Source organism: Lutjanus erythropterus, chromosome 10, assembly GCF_056507025.1.
Source record: "Lutjanus erythropterus isolate fLutEry1 chromosome 10, fLutEry1.hap2, whole genome shotgun sequence".
Taxonomy (NCBI): Eukaryota; Metazoa; Chordata; class Actinopteri; order Lutjaniformes; family Lutjanidae; genus Lutjanus; species Lutjanus erythropterus.
This window is the reverse complement of record NC_139326.1, coordinates 29,722,548-29,745,391: the sequence shown is the minus strand read 5'-3', so window position 1 is coordinate 29,745,391 and position 22,844 is coordinate 29,722,548. Positions and strand designations below refer to the sequence as shown.

At 39.6% G+C, this 22,844-nt stretch overlaps 1 protein-coding gene across 1 annotated transcript in view; it reads right to left on the bottom strand.

Annotated features, from left to right (window-relative positions):
• sv2ca (synaptic vesicle glycoprotein 2Ca) overlaps positions 1-22,844 on the bottom strand; it is a 43,482-nt gene that overhangs the window by 5,692 nt on the left and 14,946 nt on the right. The window contains exons 3-6 of the mRNA XM_084728991.1: positions 11,985-12,165; positions 10,006-10,157; positions 1,291-1,424; positions 706-795 (exon numbers count right to left, since the gene is read on the bottom strand). Of these exons, the coding sequence (XP_084585117.1) occupies positions 706-795; positions 1,291-1,424; positions 10,006-10,157; positions 11,985-12,165 (557 nt within the window). The remainder of the gene's footprint in view (positions 1-705; positions 796-1,290; positions 1,425-10,005; positions 10,158-11,984; positions 12,166-22,844) is intronic.

Here is a 22,844-nt window from a genome sequence, read left to right as displayed (position 1 = left end):
GCATCATATTTTTATAATAAAACATAGAATAATAAATCTTCCATCTAATTTTCTGAAGCGCCCTTGGCACCCTTTTGGTGCCCCTCAAGGGAGCTTTAGCCCCCACTTTGGAAAGCTTGGATTTAAGCAATATCATGGATCTTACTAATATGAGTGGTTTCTATTTGATTTCTTTTAGTTTCACACAAGATTGAAAGGACATAATAACTAAGAAAAATCAAATCTGAATCAAAACTGTGATGTAAACAGTGTGTAATACAATACATGATCAATTCAAGAAACACGTGTTGACTTAGATGAACAACATTTATGGGCGTCTTATTTTTCACGATGAAAACAAGATTAAAGCTAATTTTTAAAAAGAAAACATTGAAACCAGTAACTATGGTGTAGTGTACTCAATACACATGATCACTGTGATAAAAATCCAATCAGAATAAAAGAGTGAATGTAAACAGAGTGTAATACAGTACATGATCAATTCAAGAAACACGTGTTGACTAAGAGGCTTTCCCAAAGTGCAGCTCACAGAGCAATAAGCCTGAATGACACAAAACAGCTTTCAGAAGCTTCATAATTCAGATATGATCCTGCACGGTGAAAGCGTTAAAACCTGTCCCAGCGGTGGCAGAATATAAGCCTCTTTGCTTCCTTAAGCATCAGGAAACCCAGCCAAGACAGCACGCAGGAGAAACAAACACTCACGGTGAAGACTTTCTCCGGTTGCCCACGCGCTCTCATGTTGGTGTCGTGGATCTGTTTGAGGATCATCCAGGCTTCATCATGCTTCCCCACCTGACAGGAGCCAGAGAAGAAGAAAACGAGATAAATTCATGGGATCAGCAGCAGTCGCGCTTACTCAGGGACAGCAACAGTCTCACATCCAAAATCGTATAGGCAGTACATGAATACGTTGCTTTGATTTCTCAAAGATGGGGCCGAAATGATGGGAGTCACGACAACGGTGACTCATTTTACTTCAAAGCCTAATTATCCTGCAGCAGCAAAGCTACTGTCACGGATCTGCGGGCTTCTATTTTGTAGAGACACGAAAAAGGCCTCCTCGAGTTTGGGATGACTCACACTGTTTGGTCTGATTAAACATCTGTTGAGAAACGTCCAAGTTCTCTCAATTTTCCTGATGTATTACTCTGAACAATGTAAAATTGATAAGCTTGGACAGTTGGCGACAATGACACAGCACCATGAGGCGGCGTGGTGACGCACAGAGACATTTGACCAGTTTCAGTGTGAATATGTCTTGAGCTGTAATAGTTAAGGAAGTATTACCTCGAGGTAGAACCTGGGACTTTCGGGCATGAAGGTAAGTGCCACCACAGCACAGACACAGGGCAGGGCACAGACGACCACAAACACCCTCCAGCTGTGAAACTGGTACGCTGAACCCATACTGAAACTCCAACCTGTAAACAGGATAACAACACCAAGGACAATCAGGTCTGATACAGGAGGATGACATGAACAGAAAGTGAACACTGAAACACTAGAAATAATCTAGTGAGGTACTTAAAAAAATAGATATAGTTCTTGTAAGATGATTGAAATTCATAAATGCAAAATGTTAGACTATTATGGCAACAATGTCATCAAAATTATCCAACAATAAAGAGAACTGCCATCTTTGTTCTCTGTTCTCTAATGTGAAAGTTCACGAGTTAAGAGGCTTAATTAGATGTCAAGTCAGTGTTGATTGTAAACATAGTCCATTAAATCAATAAATTCCTCAGTGTGTGCTATATTGACCAAGAAAATTGAGTTCTCCTGCTCAGGGAGACATGTTGACAGTGCCTACATGTACCAGGATGCATTGCACACAAGCTTCTGACAGCCCCATTCATGTTGTAGTCTATCACTACCTTGGCAAATAACTAATACTTTATTGGCCAAAACATAGCGTGATGTGACAAAAATACTAGTTTATTTCAGCTTGAATTCATCTAGCACACCCCTTGGCATGTTAGATGAATTCAAGCCGAAATAACCCGTAGTTCCTCTTTAATACAAGTTATCACAGTGATAGCACTGGATGCAGGAAGCACAACAGATTTTGCAGTATTAAAACTCAGGTTTCTCTGGCAATATAGCACACAATAGGGAATTTATTGCTTCAGTTGACACACTCACCATCAGCACTGACTGACACATAAAAAATGTCCCTTTAATTTTAATTGTCCCTTTAACATTCAGTCTTAAATTCCTGCTTCATTAAATGTTTACATTATTTGGTTGATATATATCTTTGTTGTGCTGATAAAACTTGAATGTTGATGTCTCACTATGGTGTAAAACATTCAAGTGACGATGATCATTATTTTTCTGCAAACAAAAGCAATTAAGTTAATCTTTCGGGTCATAACTGCTCGGTTCTCAGAGCAGACCACAATTTACGATACGTCTAACTGATGAATTATACACTGATGCTCAGTGCACCATTTGAAGCCAGCAGGTGGCTATTTAACCAATCTCCAGCTCACAGGCGTATAATAAAAGCAAATATGATTACTTACTAAGCCTCAAAAAGATGCTTTCAAAAATGCAGTGATTAAATAATATTAGATGTAGTGTAGATACTACTGTAGGTCCTTATCAGAGGGGGGACTGGGCCACTTGATCCGAGAGGCGGATTCTAACTGTTGTATGAATTTCATACTGCGAACAAAAAGGGGCTGCAAATAAAAGATGGCATTTAAATGAGAGCACTCTGCAGCCGGAGCAGAGTGATGTGTAAGCTCAGAGATGAATGGCTCTGCAGAGGGTGCTGTGAGGAGTGCACAGGGACGGGTTAATTGAATGTGTAGGAAAGGAATTGAGTGTTTTCTGCTAAGTTAAATCTTGTTGCACCTGATCTCAGCCCACAGGCACTCTCCCAGACTCATTAATCATTGTAACATACACACACATACACACGCAGAGACTTATACACTTTCACAAGAGGGGGGATACACACATACAAGCACATACACTCACACACACAAAAAAAACTGGCATTGGCAGAAAAAAAGCACTGAAATTAATAACATGAATTACTATATGCAGCTGACACTGACACGACTACCATAATGCCATAATGCCATACTCCCACCCACACATACACACAAGTAAACATATGAATATATCTGTCATTCTACAGCAAAGGCAGAGTGGTAAACATCTTAAAATAAAAGTGTTTTCCCCTCAAACATCCAACATACACATTTCTAGTAACTGTACAGTTAATTATCATTTTGTATTTTCAGCAAATATTTTATTTTGGAAAATTTTATTTATTTCCGTATTGATATTTTAATTAGATTTATATTGTTTTTCCATATTAATTAAAAGAAAATACAATTTTGACAAAATTTTCTAAGCCTAATTTTTTATATTCATTGTATTTTTAATAGAATATTAGTTTGTAAATTGTATAAACCTGATCATAATGATTAAAAGTTAAGAACTCATTAGTTTTAAAATACACTGAACCAAACACTACCAAACACTATGATAACATCTTAGCTGATAAATCAATATATTTTATTTTTGACAAAACACCACATTTTTTGGTGGTGACTGTTTCAGTAGCTTCAATTTTAAAAGTGTATTTGTATATGAATACATATGGATATTTTAGCTGGTATTCAAACAACATCACATGACAGAATTTTCACTGACATGGACTTTATGCTAAAATACTTTGATTTGGATAACAGGGCTAAATTGTATTTCCTCCAAATAAAGGATTAAGTGGTCCCTTTGTCACTAACAAAACAATCATTACAAGTGAAACTTCATCACATTTCGGTGTTTCAGTAGTTTTAGAAGTGTTATATTTCAGCTGGTATTCATAACATCACAGAATTTTAAACGACATGGAGTTTATTCTAAAATACTTCTGGGATAAGATTTGTTTATTTCCCCCCAGTGTTCCCTTTTGTCACTGACAAAACAGCCATGTCACAACTGAAATATCAGCTTGTAAAAGTTTGAGAAAGGAAAGCTAATGATGATAACTCAGGAAACTCAAATATATATACAATAATGCCAGGACCAGCAAGGTTGCAATCACAAATGTACAAATGTACAAATGTACAATGTACTGTGTGTGTAGATCTGTGTTTGTGCTCTCATGGACTTCATTTTTTAGAATTTTTTTGGGAGGAAGCACAGAGAGGGGCTGCTGTGTCAGTCGTGACCTCCCACGTTTCTCGACAGATCGTGCCTCATGGAGATGCTGCTCCAAAGGGAATAGCACCATTATCCATCAACAGGCGTAGGAGGGGAGTCAGGGGGTGGGGAGGGGGTTAACACTAATGGTTATGCCAGAAAAAGGCTGCTTGGAATTAATCTCGCAGCATATTAAAAATCCGGCTTTTAAAGCAACGCATACGAACCGCTAAAAACAACTATTTTCAAAGCGGGGTGGGCGTCTGTCATAAGTGGTGTAAATGCATCCCAAAAGAGACCAGAGAGAGGAGAATGTCTCAGTGGAAAGCAGAAATCAGTGAATGCAAAGAGAAACCTGCAGAAGGAAATAAACCAAAAGACAAAAAAATTGGATTTACATCGCCTTTACACTCTTAGAAATGAACATGCTAAGTAGAACCATGAAGAGTTCTTTGGCTTGCCCCCATAGGAGAACCCTTTTTGGTTTCTGGCAGAAGCCTTTCTTCCCTCTCAGAGAGTTCTGAGAGTTATACCTACAACTAACTGTGAAAGGTTTCACCTAGAACCACCTATGAGAGGTTACAGAAAACCCATCTATGTTGTAATAGTTCCACTGAGAACCCTCTCTGCAGGTTCTGTCCAGAACCTTTCCACCCTCTTGAGGTGCTAAGAAGAAAGAACCCTTGACAAACCCATGATGAAAGAGTTCCTCGAGAATATCAACAATTCCTGCTTTCTCTGAGCCCCCATTAGTTATTTCCCTGTCTTCCTCTGTATGTGTGTGTGATGTGTTTGAGTGTGTGTATGTCTGGAGTGACTCAGAGTGAGACAGAGAAGTAAAGAGAGAAGGAGACAGAAAGAGACAGAGTAACAGAGAGAGAAAAAAGAAAGGAGTTGTTCAGCAGTGATTGCTTTTTCTACAGAAATGTAGCGTGGCTTCCTGCCCCTCAGGGTTAGTGTTTCACCCATGCCATTGGAAATCTCATTACAGGGATTATGTACATAATTGACTAAGTCTATGGATGACTGAGTCAGCAGTGCTACACTACTCCCAGGCCCAGATACTGTAAGACAGACAGACAGACAGACAGACAGACAGACAGACAGGTAGATAGACAGATAGATAGACAGATAGATAGATAGATAGATAGATAGATAGATAGATAGATAGATAGATAGATAGATAGATAGATAGATAGATAGATAGATAGAAGCTCATTTGTCCAATAGCCCATCATCCCCAAAACACTCATTGCTCCAAAATAACACTCTCTCTCCAGTTGTTAGTTCATTGCCCTGTCCTTGGTGCTGAATCAGCAGGGCGTTGCCCTTAGCAGGCTATTTTCTGGCTTTGCATTAAATCACATGTTATAGTATTTTTAAATGTGGATGTATCTGGAATCACTTTAGTCATTTTTTGCCTCATCTGTTGAATACAATATGGTTCTTTGTATCAGCAGACTAGGGTTGCAGCTGAAACTCTGACAGAAAAGCTATTTTTAAACCCCCTTGGGTGGGTTCTAGATAAAAACCATTGGAATGTCAAAGGGTTCTCGATAGAACCCCCTGGGTTGGTTTTAGATTAAACCTTTGGGATATAAAAGGGTTCTCAGAACCTTTCTGAGCATTTCCACCAAAAATAAGAATCCATAAAGTTGGTAACCAGATAGAACCACAAAATAGCAGGTTCTCCTTGGGAACCAAAAAGGGCGTGTCACATTCCACAGGTCGTTGTGCATTGTGTAACACCTTCTGTTGATGGCAGCCTTGATTAAAACGGTTCTATTTAAAACTGGGGGACACATATACTAGGTCATTAGAAAGTACTAAGGTTCCAGGAATCTGGAATGAAACTGATTCCAGATCCAGAGCTAATTTGGTGAAACCTTTACACTATAGAAGGGTTCTCTGTAGAACCTCTCATGGAAGTTCTGGGTGGAACTTTAACCTAGAAAGTTCTAGGATTAACCCCTTATGTTGAGCTCTAGGTGGAATCCTGTGAAAGGAACATTTATAAAAGGAACCAGAACTGGAATCAAAACTGGTTCTTCTAAGGGAACAAGCCAAAGAACCTAAGTGGTGCAGGCTAATCAAAAACTAAACTGGAGATGTCTTAATAGGCTAAAGTGTTTTTGTCATCTTGACTGTTTCAAACAATAAAATCAAACATGTTTAATGTAAGTTACTTGATATTAGGGTCTGAGTTATTTTCAGAGTCATGGGCCTTTTGAGGAGTTGAAGTTTGTTTTCAGGATACTAGGCTGTTGGACAAATGAGCTTTGAGTCAAACAGCACATTTTTCAGACCACTGGGGTTTGAAAAATATGGACCGTTGAAACTATTGCCTGGCATAGGATGAGGAACACTTAGAAAAATAGTTAGAAAATTTACCAGGCTAGTCATCTCCAGCTGATTCCAGATTTATGTTAAGCTAAGCTAACCAGCTGCATATTAATATATAAGAGCTGTATCAATTTTCTCATCATCATTTCCAGAATTATCAAATTATTCTTTCAAATTAGAGGATAGCAAAAACAAGAGACAACACTGTTTTTCTCTCCATGCCGTGGCCAGTTGACAAACTGCAGTAATGCAAAATCAATAAAAATGATCTTGCAGTATTGTTGTTTCAGACCAAAGACAAAAACAGCACAGTGTCTGCTTGATATATTTTCAGACTCATACAAATATTAAAGATCTTTGGTGGTTTGCTTCATGCCTTTCGATGCCTTAATGCCATTCTAGTAGAGAAGTAATTGACATCGACGTGAGGTTCACTGGGGGGTATTTAATCTTTAATCTGTAGATCCGAGCAGTGTCTAATGAGGTTACTGTAGTGGTGGGCTTGCTTGGTAACAAGTGAATTCCTCAAAACTCTCCTGTCAGTCTGATGAGGATCTGTGCCGAGAAGACCTCCTTCAGGGCTCCAGCTGTGAGTCTGGCAGGGGGCTTTTGGGAGACATTAGGAGCCAGCGAGTATAGAAGATAAATGAGAGTTCTAATGGTGTATTAAACACCAGCGTTGAGGCACTTCTATCATAACCAGATACCTTTATGTCTTCGTTCAAAGACATAAAGGTATCTCTAAAAGAGGCATTTTTACCCACACATTGTAGCTCTGTTGGCTGCAGACACTGCAGCACTTTAGGGAAAACATAAAAACTAGTGGTGAGCGCTGGAGTATGTATGCAAGACACGTAGTTCCCTCTCAGAGAACAGAGGCAGAGTGCGACACTCTTAGAAATAAGGGTTCCAAAAACATTCTTCCTGAAGAACCACCTTCTTCTGCAAAGCCCTTTTTTGAAGAAAAGGGTTCTTTGTATGACTGAAGGTTCCATTAAGAACCCTTTTCATCCAGACAACCCCTTTTTGAGAGACAGAGACCCTCAAGGACTGCTGAAATCCTTTAAGAGAATTTTACATCTAAGGTTTGTCAAGGGTTCTTCAATATAAAAAGGTTCTGGGTAGAACCCCCAGGTGGGTTTGAATTAAAACCTTTGGAATATAAAAGGGTTCTTGGTAGAAACATCCATGTGGGATCTAGGTAAACCTTAGAATTATAAACTGGTTCTTAGTAAACACATCATGTCAGCCATATTACATGCAGGAGACAAGTAAGAGTATACTTAGGACCTAGTTATGTAGATAAGATCATCTTAAAGATTACATTCGAGAAATATGAGTAATTACCTACAATTCAATTTTTATTTTGGTATGAAAACCAGCATTTAGCACAAGTGCTTCCAGAGTATATTATTATATTATTATATTATAATATTATCTTATATTATATTATCTAGCTATGTTTACAATGATATACTGAGGGGGAAATGGCCTGTTTTCCCAGAAAGAGTTCCAAGTGTAGCCTTTACAAAAGGTTGAGCAACTGAAAATGGGTTCTCCTCAGGGGGACAAGCTGAAGAACCTTTATGGTTCTAGTTAGCACCTTTATCTCTGAGAGTGCAGTGAGTGTCAGAGAGAATAAGAGCAAAGTAAGGCCACTACCCTCCCTTCAATACGATATCAGCAGATCTGACAGCAGAGTTCCCTCATGAAGACTTGTTCTGGGTTCACAGGGTTTTGTGAGGTCTTTGTGCTTCTCTACATCCATGTGAGTGGCTCTGCAGCAGCGTGTGCATTTGTGTAATTGTGTATGCATCTCTTTGAGTAGCGTGTGAGAAAACTCAGTAGCTCTTTATCAGAAACTCATAATTAACAATGCTGTGTATATGTGTGTGCCTCTCTGTCTGTGTGTGCTAACCCGAATGACCTCTTACAATGTCAGATGTTATTGCCTTCAATTTGCCTTGAAGAAGACCGGTATGTGGCTGCAGCCCAGTAAAGCATCATCCATGCCACTTACAGCAACACACACACAGAGCTGCACACACACACACACACACACACACACACACACACACACTGTCTCCCTCTCACTGACGTCACAGGTTGGCTAAAGCATGGTCTGGCCATAAATCACCTCTAGCTGTAGCTTTGTCCTATTAGAGCAAGGAGAAAAACCTAATTATGCTTGATCAAGAAGAACACTCTGCGGAGACAGAGACTGGAGAGAGAGGAGAGGTAATAAAAGGAAGGACAGAGGTAGACGGAGAGACGGGGAGAGTACAAAACAGGAGGAGAGGGGAGGCAGTAAAAGGAAGGGACAGCAGGTTAAAAAACCAGGGGAGAAGAAGTGAAAAGAAAATGAGCAGGAGGAGAGAAGAGGGGAGAAAGCTCAGTCTCTTCTTTTTGTTTCTTTTCATGAGTGCACCTGATGTCCAACGCAGTGTTGTCATAAATCACAGCCTCCGCTCTCCCACGGGCCCACCCTCACCCTTTCAGCATGTGGTATCCATACGTACGTTAATCTTTTAACCTCGGCCTCTCACAACCCACAGCCACTCAGACCTATTAAGTGATTGATTCTCATGGCAGGGAGAACCAGCACCCACAGCCACGGGGAAGCCTTACAGTTTTGTAACCTGTAGTGAGGAGCTTAGCACAAAGTCACACCTAATCCTGTTAATGCTTTCACTAGATATTTTTTATAACTCATAATTGGCATTTTCTTTGGAAATACAATTCCATGTTGAGCAGGTCCAGCTAAAAAGTCAAATAAAGTTATAATGTTGTTATCTATCTTAAAAAGTTAACTAAACATTAAATTGTTTGTTAGCTAGCTAAAACTTAGTTATCCTACTGATGATGGCTCAGCAGCAAAGCTCTAATTTCTCCTTGGTCAAATTATCAGCTGGACTGACAGAAAGAAGAGACGCATCATAAAACTCATTTGAGTTGAGTCTGTCCCTTTGATTATTTTGCTCAATCAATTTTCACTATCTATTTATAAAAGGCTATTTTAAAGTTATGCAATTTGTTTTTATTAAAATAAAAAGCAACTTCTAATCTAGGATTACTAAGGTGTTTTGTTCTTTTTCTGTAGTTTTGTAAGTAATGTTTTTTTTTTCCTCCTTGATAACCACAAAATATAATGTCCTCCTCCTTCTTTTAAACAGGCTAATGAACAACTGACTGTAACTTTGCCTGGGAAAATTTAAACACAGACTTGTGTCATCTGATTACTGGCCACCACCCATTCAACTTGTTGGCAGCCATAAAAAATAACTATATAGAAACAGCCAATGTTTTCGTGGATGATCTTGTTAGCTTATGTAGGTCATATAAAGGCATCAGTAATGAACTGAGACTGTTTCATAATGAGTTCAAAGCTCCTTGTAGTAGCTTTAAACATCTAGCCCCTTGGCAATTTCCTTCTTTCACATCTGGTCCTTCTAAAAAAGAATGGTGTATGTTAAAATATTTTCTAACGGATCAACTCACCATAGTGTGGTATGATGGCCCAGGCCATAGCAGATGCATAGATCTCTCCAATCATCCAGAACATACACAACCAGCTGAGGTGTTCTCCTCTCTTCTCCCTGGACAACACCTCTGCAAAAAAGGAGAAGACGATGGGCACAGCACCTCCTATCCTGCAAGAACCAGAGAGAAAAGGAAAGTTAGTGGGAGAAGAGTCAGCCCAGAAACTTAACTTTATTATAACAGAAACCTCTTATAGTGATTACATCTGAGTCAAATCTCTTTGAGCAGATGATTATTATAACTGATTTTCTTTCTCTTTCTCTTTATTTGTCATGCAAATTGCCATCTAATTTACATTTGTACATCCATGCAATGATAAAAAGTAATGAAAAGGACAGCTTTGCTATTTACTGATTTTTTTAGCTGTTACAAACCCTTTTCAAACTTCTGTCCAAATTAAAAAACTGTACTGTTTATTACTCATTGGCTTCTTTTTTGGCAGTTTTTCTGAAGCTCCAAGGAGACATTTTTTATTCACCATAGTTTTAAAATTGTTTTCCAAATGATGTCATGAAAAGACCCAAAATAAACAGCCGACTACCTCAAGCTACAATGATTAGTCTATTAATCGATTAGTCGACTGAAAGAAAATTAGCTGCCAACTGTTTGGATAATCAATTAATCATTTCAGTCATTTTTCAAGTAAAAATCTGAAACATTTGTGGGTTCCAGCGTTTTAAGTGAAAGGATCGTCTGCCTTTATTTGTCATTCATGATGGTACATTAAGAGTCTTTGGGGTTTGGACTGTTGTTTGGACAAAAGAGGCAAACTGAAGACGTCACTTCAGGCTCTTGGAAATTATGATGAGCCTTTTTATAGACTCAGTGATTGTTTGATTGTACAACCTTTACTCGATTATGAGCAAATTATTTAAACAACATTTGCATATGGATTCTGTATCAAACTTTTTGATTCATAAGTGGCTGATCACTGCAACTGTGATACCACTGCATACTCCTAGAACGTAGTTGTACTCATGATTGCTTTTGCATGCTTTGTCTTATTCCCTCAGTTTGTGGCCTGTTTTTGTTCCTCCAGCTGAAGAGGGACAAGTCAGACACTGCCCATTATATTTCATTAAGTATTTAATATTAATGGACATTATTCAGCCCTTTAACCCCTTTAAAGTGTGTTTGGGTTGTTTTCTGTTAAAATAGAAAACACTAAAGCTTACAAAGGACACAACATAAAAAAAAAAAAAGTACAACTAAGCACATATATTTTTAAAAATTTTTAAAGAGTACAAAAATCCTTAGTGCCAGTTCCTCTCCATGATTCAGAGGCAAAGGTTGCATTGGCAGGAATTGGACAGCCTTTTCAATTACTCTGCAGGTCTCTGGGGAAAGTGATGCAGATGCAATTAGTGAATTAGCTCTTAAAGGAAGAGTTACACAGCCAAAGAGGAGGATGTGATAAATCAATGTCTACACCGTGTTTCTAGTAAGAGGATGAGTCTTCATTTTTACACACGAGTTATTTTGAGAAATTGTAAAATTGCAACAATGTATAGTGATGCTTTATTTATGGAATGAGAATGTCACTGCCTATAACATCTAGACATTGGCTGCTAATAGCTTTTACTGCTCTGCATTGCAGCAGTAGGAGAGAATTACATTTATTCAGCTGGAAAGAAAACCTGACAGATAGATATAGTGTAAACCCTTTATAGCAAGAGTCAGAAAGTATTCACTTTCTGTAGAGCAGTGAGAGAGAAACAGGCCTCTGATTTTTCACACTCAGTGATTACTCTGACTGACTGCACACTTTGATTTTAGACATATAGTATACTGTATTATATTCAGATAGCGTGACCATCCCATTGCCAAAGAAGGAGATTTTGTGGAGTTACATTTCACTTGACTTTTCACAAATCGTTTAAACTGACAGTTTGCCATCCTCGTCGGCCTCAGAATGACCTCCGCTTTATCAGACTTACCCAAATCCCGCGACGAGACGGCAAAGGAGGAAGAAGCCATATCCCTGGACGAAAGATGACAGGAAGGCGAAAAAGCCATTCGTGGACATGCAAATGAGGAGGCACTGTCTGCGGCCCACTTTGTCAGACATCCCTCCCCAGAAGAAGGCTCCAACCATCATCCCCAAGTAAACAACACTGCCTGCAAAAATGAGGAGGAGAGAGGGTTTTTTTTTTACCATCCCTGTATGTGCATATGTTTTTATGAGGCTGCATGTTTTAGTATCTAAGGTAAAAGCAACGTTTTTAGACTTGGCTTTCTAACAGAGATGATGTTAGTGGCAGTAATCTCATCATTTTTCATCTGCAAGGTAATAAATGAAAACCTCCCACAGGCCTTTGACATGGATGGTATGAGTTGCTAGGTTATCTTCAAAAAATTATACATGGCCTTTCAGACTCGATCACTGCTAGCTTGGTTAGCTGTGACAAACTGGCTTCCATGGACCATAAATTCACTGGGAGCTCTAAGTCTAGGAAGAGTCAGCTCCTTGCGTTACATCCATGGACTGTCATAGCAGCATGATTGGCGGGGGTGCGTAAGGCACAGTGCTATTTGCTACTGCAAACACCAATCAGTGTCGCAATTAGTCGACTACACAGTGGTTTGGCAGTATTTTAATCTAGGAGGAAACAAAGATTGAATGTAGGCTGTGTCAGAATAAACTGATATGTAACCACTCAACTGGAGAAATGTGTAACCACATTCAGCACAGACACAGACATTAACCTGCAAGCAGAGCAGGCTGCTGCTGCTGTTAGCACTGCTAACGTTAGCTACGTGTGTCAGGCTCGCCGCTAACGTCAGCTCCGGGTTAATGAAGCTATTGTTTAGCATTTATTGAGTTGTTGTCATGTTTTGAAGAGTAATGTGCAGTGTTCATATTGCACAGTGCAAAGTGATGCATATTTCAGTGATATTTAAAACATGATTTGTAAAATGTGATTAACAGCTGCAAATGACTCTTAATACATGCAGTATTTTTTTAGACAAAGTTTGACATTAACAATTCAATAAAAAATCAAGAAATTTTGCTCAATGTTTTTTTACTATTAGACTAGTCAACTAGTCTAAATTAAAATTAGCAATTAATCGTCAGGGAACATCCCTACTTTAAAACTGCAATAACTGATTTTTTTGGGCCACGTGGCAGCAGTGGAGACAAGGTGTGAACACAAGATCTACACACTAACACCTTATAAACTTGATGTGCTAACTTGGCCAACAGCTCTCTAGTTACACATCCAGCAGTTACTGGCCACCTGGCACATTTCAGTCTGCCTTCTTTTTAGCTCTGTTAATGGTCTCCACTAACTCCTGAGGGAAATATCTGGCTCTTTAGCTGCTAATTGTGTGAACTGTGTTCACCAGCTAGCTGCTAACTTTGTGTGTCTGTTGTTTAGGCTTGTGCAAGAATTATGTCTTGCTCAAAGACATAGTGACACGGGGATACTCTTTCTCTGCTGCTAACAGTTTGATCTGATGACCTTCACAGATGTGCGATTTTTTATTCTTATATCACCATTCACCACAAAATTCTCAAAGTGAACTTAGGGAATGACATTTTGAAAATATCCCCCCTGTAAGTAGTCATATCCACCCAACACTGACTCTCAGCCAAAAAGTGTTTTAGGAATCATGTCCCCTAAATGTGCCTCTGCTGGCAAATAGTGAAGTGTCAAATTAAAATATGGAGCAACATTAAGCTTGTGCTTCCATTACTGCTGAACATTCATCAGTGCATTGGAAGTTATTTTGAATGACTGAGTCAATATGCATAACTTACAGAAGATCAAAGGGAAAATAGACTGCTGCTAGATGTAAGTGCCGATATCACTTAAAATGTGTTCAAACACAAGTTACATATTAGACTATCTAATATTATTTTGACAAGAAGAAATTGCTGCATGTATAATTTTCAAATTGAAGTTACAGTATTTCTGCTCCTCTGACTGGATCCTAAAAATTGGAGCATTAACTGATGACAGTGAACCTGACACCCAATTGGAAAACCCTCGGCCCCAGTACACTCTCACATTGATGAGTAAATACAGTGTGTAAAAGACTGAAAACAGGCTCTGATCAATGGGGAGACAAATGTGAACTGTAATGCAGGGTGACTTTACAAAAGGGCCCGCTGCTCTCTTTTAATCTCTCTCATCACAAATGGGATCAATGCTCCAACAAAACAGCATCGATTTCTCCCCCTGATCATCATGATTCTGCTCTGGAGAGAGGAGCCCATTATTACTGCTTTAGTCTGTATTGTATGTGGCATTGTGTGGTTAGAAACCTTCGTGGATGCTGCAAAGAGAAACTCCAAGTGGATTTATCTCCATTTAGAATTTTCTTTTTTGATGTTAGGCTAAAACACTGAATCATTTACTAACAGATAATAGTACAATAATATTCTATATCCAGTCTGACACATAAATGTAACCCTGTGCCCTACTTCAAAAACCACCTTAAGTTTCAACACATCCTCGTAGCTGCACAACAGAATAGGTCGTTTTATCAATTACTCCCAAAACAGGTAAGGCCTGATTACAGGTGGAGCGTAGTGGCAGTGACAGGCTTACTGGACCTTACATACATTGCAAGTGGTTTACATTGTGAAATGGTTGCAGTTTGGTTAGGTTTAGGCATAAAAACTACTTGGTTAGGTTTACGAAAAGATCACACAAGCAGTTGATGTGGCATAAAGTAACTGACAAAATCAGTATGAGAAATCTGTTATGAAACAAACTGCAGATGAAGTCATGAAGAAATATTAAAATATTACTGTGACAGCATAAAAAGACCACACCCAAACGTAAGTTTCGATAAAAGCTGATGTTATTACATGAAACAGAGTTGTGTCAGTGTTTGGCTAGCTAGCCAAATCAGCACATTTCAAACCTATTCTCTGTGCAGTCAGTTTTCCCGTTAGTGTATTGGTGTCTCCTCCTCCTCCGTAAATTCAACCAACTGTCTTACGTCCCACAAATTGTTTCACTTTTAAGGGACTGTTGTGTGTCCCTTAAAATCTTCTGAGGAGAATAGTCCCTAAGGATCTTCGAGCAACGTATAAGGGACTTAAGTAGTTTAGGGCAAACATTTTTTCTCAAGGCATCCACAGATGAAAATTTAAAGGAACCTGAGCACTGGTTTAGAGGATGATGTATTTATAATTCCACACAAAACCAAGAGGATGTGAAAGTTACAGTCATATATGGAGTGATATGACTCAGCCGCAGGGACACTTTGTTCATCCCATTACGATTATCTTAATAGCGAGATGCATTTACTTTCCGTAATGTCTGCAGTCAGGTCTCCTCTCCTCTGCTGTGAGCTGATATCTGTTTGACTCTCTTGCTTCAGGGGTCAAAACCCAGCTATCTGTCACATTTGGCAGCCATCTAGATACTCGCCTGAAGGTACCATAAATTCAATTCTAAATTTAACGGAAGTCTTCAGTCTATGCACAGTTCATATTCGCTTCATTAAGGAGACGGTGCCCCGGCAAACACCCACTGGCCTCCCATTTAATTGTTGTGCATCCAAACATCCAGAGGCCTTTTCATTTAGTTTCAGCACTCAACTTTCTACATAAATAATAAACTACTGTTTTGGTTTGAGATTTTATAGACATTGGCATAAAATGGACAGAGAAAGAACATCTAATTCCTGCTACTTTAATGTCCTTTAAAAAAAAAAAAAAGAGCTATAAAACTATTGACTAATGAGTACAGCCCTCACAGGACAGTCCATTACGTAATGAATTTATTGATGTTCTGTCTGACTTGTTGCACAGTATCTCTGAGGATGATGTCAGCAGTGCCAGGAAAGAAGAGAGTGGTGTACTGTGGTGTAATATAATTCAAAAATAGCACGGACATCCTTTACCATTATGAGGTCTGTCTTATCACCAAAAGACCAATAGGTAGTTAGCGTGGCATTAACCCGCCATGGTCAGAAAATTATGAAACATATTTCAACAGAATCTTGTGTCTTTTCCTTCTATTTCTTCTTTGTTTATGGGTTACACTTCACTTTCAGTGTGAATTTTTCTGCTAGCTTTTGGACTCAAACCAAGCCATGACTACACTTATGTTGTAAATTTGTTCACAGTATGTATGTATGAGGTCTTTTTTTTCAGAAACCATGGTATTAACATTTTTTACTTAACAAAAATCAGACTACACATAAAAATATAGGTGTCTTGCACCAAACCACTAGTTGGCAACATGTCCTAGATGTGATTTTCTCACATTTTCAGGAAGCGGAACTGTTAATAGGCACTCAATAAGCCATCAAAAGTACTTTTGACCAGTTACACATATTGGTTTATACATTAATTTTCACAAACACACACTCCACTAACAGCTTGACTACTTGACAGCCTGACGTAAAAAATAAAGCACACATAACAAAGCTCAGTGTGGGAACACAGAAAGGCAAGAAAGGTAAATTGTGGAGTATGTCATATCATCACAAGCTACTACAGCTACGACTAAATGCATTGAAAAATCTGTTGTGGCAAAGAAGAAAGGGCTAAAGGTCAAGCTGGTTCTGACCGCTGACTGCTGGACACATGACATCTACCTGTTACTTCATCGGTGAAGACTGAAAGATGCAGTCCAGTTTGCTCCTCACCTAAAGCCGTCTGGGGGATTAGTGAGGTGAGTCAATGGCGCACTGGACTAAAAAGAAAGTTCCTTTTACATTTCACATCATTTGTGTTTTTCTCAGAATTGAATTGGATAGTTACCAGTTAATGGGTGTTGGAAGCAAAATTAACTGAAACTCCTCATTGGATTGCCAAAGTATATTTCTTTAGATCTTTAAAAGCCAGTGTGCAAAATTTGATCCGCACAATGTGCAGAAGCAAGTACGAATGACAGGCCTTACTGCATGTAGGTAACACATGAATTTAAGTGACATTTTTTTGACACAGGCTGAGTAATACGTGGGTGCCCCGGGGAGTGCTTTATATTTCACAGTTACAGATAAACACTTTGACGCCTGTGTGGGGTTTTTTTTATGTTCTTAAAGATAACAGACATGTAATAGTGGTGGTGGAACCCGACAACACTGCGTTCTGACTAAACCTGCTGTGCTGTTCAAGGTTAGGTGTTGTGTTAAAGGACCAGTGCGCAGAGTTTGGTGGAATTTTGTAGTGTCTTCTGAAGAAGATCCACGATTTTTATTTTCAGGTGATGACTAATGAAAACATGCATGTGAATATTATTTCATTTCTGCCATATTCTGCTAATAGATCCCTGTAAATCTTAAACACTGAACCTTTAAAAAGTGAGGAGTCCATGAATTAAACTCACATTTTAAAGGTTAATGACTGATATGTTTGTTTGTTTTTTAGGAAATAAGAGGATAAATGTCTTATGTCTTTGCTGGGGTGTGGTTATGAAATAGTGTTTATCACAAATCATTTTCAATAAATGAACACATTTGCAAGTGTACATTTGGTGTTGTTATTTCCTCAGTGAATAATCACCATCCACTTGAATTTAACAGTAACGGACATCACCCACAAAATGTTTCAGTATTTCATTAGACTGATGCTCACACTACAGTCAGTCAATACTGAACACATTGGAAATCATAAGATTGGACCACAAGAGCTCCAATCGGAGTATTCTGATTAATGAAAAACCTTCCCTGAGAGCAATCGCCCACTACTGCCCTGCCATTGATTCAGTGGGGCTATAAATGTCTGTCTTTTCTCAGGCCTGCAGAAGCAGGATACATTATAGACTTCAGCTCAGTTCTGTCTAATTTCAAGATGCCAACTGGTACAGACTGTTTCACCATAAGAGTGTGCAAACCAGCAGTGAATTTGGACTTGATGACCCATATAGACTCTGAGCACCGTCAGAAAATGACAGTGTGTCAGGAGACCTCTCAGGCAGAAGCAAAAGGTTTTGTCCCGTGACACTCCATTGAGATGTCAAAACACATCTTCAGGAATGGTTAATATTCAGAAAATATTCACAGGCACGCTCTAAACACAAGACAAATCCCATGATGTTGGTGTTTTAGGCTCAGATGTGGAGTAAAACACTGCTACAATCACACACACACACACACACACACACACACACACACACACACACACACACACACACACAGGACCAAAGAGTAAATCAAATTCACAGATTAAAATATTACAAATACATCTAATCTCTTTTGGTGTAGCTAAAGTAGCCACTGGGGAACTAGATGAAGGAGGGAAGATAAAAAATGAAAATTTATACAGGAGCAAGCACAAATGCAAGCAAATCAAATGTGTGAGCTGCAGAAGAAAGAGCAAAAGCAATGAAAGGGGGGCGACAGAAGAGAAAAAAAAGGTAATGAGGGAGGAGAGTTCAGTAATTGCCAGATAGGGCGAGAGAGGGGGAGGAAAGGGAAGGCCCTGGTGCAGTGTTTTCTGTCCTGTCACATCCCGAGGAGCCCCCTGAGACCCGTGGGAGCGCCGAGCTGCATCACGACCTCTTCTCTGATTTCATGCTTTGATGCTCTTCACTCTTAGTGGTGCAAACTGTTTCAGCGCTGCGCAAAACACCCGTCCTGTTTTATTCATAATGATGATACTATCATACAACAGCATGCCTGTTGACTCTCCCAGTTTGATATTTTTCTACTCTTTTCTCTCTCTTCACTTTGATCTTATTTTATCTCCACTCCTGTTTTGCACCTCTCTTGTCAACCTTTCCTCCATTTCTTTCTCTCAGCTTGTGTCTTCTCCTATTGCTTTCCAATTTCTTGGCTCGCTTCTCATTTCTCTTCCTCATTTCTCCTCCTTTTCTACCCTCTTCACCCCTGTTCCTCTCTTCTCCTCTGTGCACCCCTTCTCATTTATTTGCCTTAGTTTCCTCTTTGCTCCACTGTCATCCTCTCCTTTACACTGAGCAGCGTGTAATCACATTTGTACTACATCGTGTCAGTTTGATCGGATTCATGCCTCCGTCTTCTGCCACCTCCGCAGAAAAAGAGATTGAAGCTTTTTTGTCATATTTAAGTCATATCAGTGGGGGCAGGATTTCAATGAAATCTATATGAAAGTAGCCTATTGTAGGGCTTAGAGTGCAGGGTTTAAAATGACTCACTCAGCGGCAGTAATGATACAACCTTCATTACATTAAAGACTGTGGATAATTCGCATGAAATATAGTGATGCTATGAACCCCCGATAAGAGCGAGCAGTTAGACATGCTTTACTTGTGGCTGATATTGCTGGTGGCAGCAGGTTTGGTCCATATGCGTGCACACACACTCAGTCCCGTCACACACTCCCACCTTCTTCTCCCATACAGACACAGTCACATTCTCCCACACAATGTGGAGCTGCACTACTCAAGTAGTGTAATCTCCGCAGTGACGCTACGATCTTACTGCAGTTTAGCCATGCTCAACTGCCCCTGGACCACACAGCCCCACACAGCCTGCCAGCTGGCTCGTACAGACAGGGAGGAAGAGGGGGAGAAATGCTGTAGAAACGGAGCTTGAGAAGAGACAGGGAGTGATGCTGGGACACAAAAAAGCCCAAGAAAGAAAAGGGTACAAGAGATCAGAAGGCAGAGAAGTACGGATGAAATAAAGAAGGGGATCAAGAGAGGAGGGAAACAGTTGAACTCAAGAGGGTACTGAAGGGGTCATTTCCAAGCCGATGTGGTAGAATGGCCTCTTCATTGCCTCTCCAGTGGACAAAATGTGAATTCTACGGTGCCCTTCTGGTGGACAAAGTATGATGAAGTACTCTTCAGACTGCCCTTACAGCAGACAAAAGGTTGAAAAAGTGCCCCTAAAGTGCCTTTCCTGTGGACAAAATGTAATAAATTACCCTCTAGTGTGAGCTTCCAGTGGACAAAAAATGATAAAGTGCCCTAGAGTGCCCTTCCAGTAGGCAAAACACGATAAAGTGTCTTCTAGTGTGTGCTCCCAGTGGACAAAACGTGATGAAGTGTTTTTTATGGTGCTCTTCCTGTGGAGAAAATATGGTAAAGTGCATCACTTTGGTGCCCCACCACTTACAGCTGGGGCACTTTTTATTATTTTTTTGCCCCTGCCACAGACAGTCCGTGTCCACCACTGAAAAGAAGGTTAAGAAAGACAAAGGTACAAGCGATCAAAGGAGAGGAAAGTTAAGGTGAATAAAGAGGAGGCTCAAGGGAGAAGGGGAAAGTATCGGTGGCATAGAGGGAGAGGTGGATGTTAAATGAACACGAGGAGAGCTGAGTTGACAGAGTCAGAGAAATGAGAGGAGTCTCAGCAGGGGAAAGAGAGAACAAATAAGTAATGATAGGGTGATGCGCTCCCATTGTCTGTTGTGTCTGAGATGATAGCTGAGCCTCTCCCTCACATTGTTGCTGTACTGAATACCACCAATCTGCCACCTCTTTGCTCCCATCCACCCACACCTCTCTCCCCATTACTCCGCTCTAACTTGGCAATCTCTCTGCTTCAGAGCTGTCCCTCCTCCTCTCGTCTCCTCTCCCCTGTTCATCACACATATTGCATCTCACAGCGCTTGTTTTCCCTCCTGCTTCCTTCCCACATCGTCCACTCACTCTAATTTAAAGTACAGACAGCATTTCACCCCCCACCCCTCCTACACCAACTCTCCATCCTTCATTCCCATGTAGCATTAAAGATTCCTGCAAGCGAGGGATACCGGTAGGGCCAAAGTGAATTCTGTAATCTAATCAGCATTTCACTCATCCATCCTATTCAGGCCTTTGCATTTTTTCATACTGCATTATCCCATTACGCTCAGCTCAGTCCGTACAGCTTGCCTCTGTCTCTGCCTGTTCTGTGGTTAATGGAGCTGCACAATGCAACTATGATGGGAGTCCAGCTCAGGTGGAACTAACCAAACACCAAATGGTTATTTTCAAAACTATGTAATTCAAATGTTTTCACGGTGTTAACTAAAATTTCCAATAAAACAAATATTTTATCCTGTGCTTTGGTCAACAGTCAACTATTTGAAAGCTATCTGAATTAATTTGCACAAACAGATAAACAAACCACTACTTTGATTGATATTCCCCTGAGTGCACAATTAAAAAAACATGATTTATGAAAAAAAGATATCTCATCAAAACAATTCTGTTTGATTAATATTCCTTGGAGTGCACCATAAAAAAACATGGTTTAGGAAAATAAATAATTGTTTTTGCAAATGAACTCTTCATTTATTTTTGGGTTTGGGGTATTTATACTTCATAGCTCACTCCATTTTTGACCATGTATACTAACACATGCCCTGCCTGAAACACAAAGCTTCACCATCCACCTCTTTTCAACTATCAATCGCCACGACTACATGTACACAAGAAACAAGGCTACTCTGAAAATTCAAGTTATGGAGCAAATCTGAGAACATATTTACATGCATCCTACTAACCTAGCTGCAGCAAATCTGCGTAATCATGGGCAGGTTAGTAATCACATTTCTCCTCTACCTTTGACCTTCTTTCTGCATGTCTAAAGATGTTCCTAAAACCTGAATAATACCAGCATATCCCACATGTCTTATCAGAAAATGCTAAATTTAGAATAAGGCTTAAGTCGGAATATCCAAACAGGATCAAACAGTGTCAAATTCAGTAAACTGTCATATTATGTATTGTAGTAGAAAAAAAGTGTGCATGTAAACATAGTCAGTGATACAGTACTTAAAAAAATATTTGTGATGTACCTGCTCACACATAAAAAGCCATTTAGAAAGTGGTTATACATGTCCAAGAAACATTTCCTCATGGAAATGAGGTTTCTCTAATCCTACGTATATCCCAGTCACATTCCCTGCATATAGCATGTGCTGTCTGGTTCCATCAGAAACAGTCAACTGTAATCTAATTATTTTAGTGCATGGAAATGTGAGGAGTATCATGAGGTGGGTGTAACACAGGTGGAACAACCCCTTCCATTCAGCCACAACCAACCAGCTGAGTCACTAGTGAAGCAGAAACATCTTATTGTAAAGCTGTCACAGCAAAATAAGAACTTTGTTGTCCTGCTTGGGTTAATAAAGGTTATACATACAGTACAGACCAGCCTAGTTAAATTCATCCACAGATTTAACTGGCTGTTGTTTATTTCTGCACTTCAAGGGGATGAAGTATTACCATGGCACCTGTAAAACATCAATTCACTTTGTTAGGTGTAATTAAGTGTAATTACTCTGGAAAACTCCAAATGGATACCAACAAGGTCATAGTAATCATGTAGGCTATGCTCAGACACGCACACACACACACACACACACGCACACACCCACCCACACGCACACCAATCATGTGTACCTCAACAGGGAGGAGCCTGGGGGCAATCAGTAGGAGAAAGGAGAGGAGAATGGGGGAGGACGGCAGAAGAAAAGAGAGGCACATAGAGAATGGAGGGTGAGAGGGAGGGACAGGGGATGGGGGATAGAGTCACGAACAAGAAGAAGCAGAGCGTAGAGCATGAATGCCTGCAGGACTTTGTTTGGCTAGAGAGGCAGAAAAGAGTTTACATGGATACTTGGAAAGAGACAGAAAAATGAAGGTGCACCGTACACAACATCTTGTGAGGATTTCACAGTGACAACTCCATACGAACATATTACTAAATAATACAATGAGTATGATATTTATACTGCCAAGCTGAGAAATATTTGTAAGATACATAAGATATCATAAAACGCTAATTATTTTTGTTATCTGGAATAAACATGTATAAACAAAAGTAGGTTAAGTATTATTAAGTAATTACGATACAAAAAAAGGTAAATATATTCCATTAGAGTTAGTATTACAGATTTTAAAAAGATGTAATCA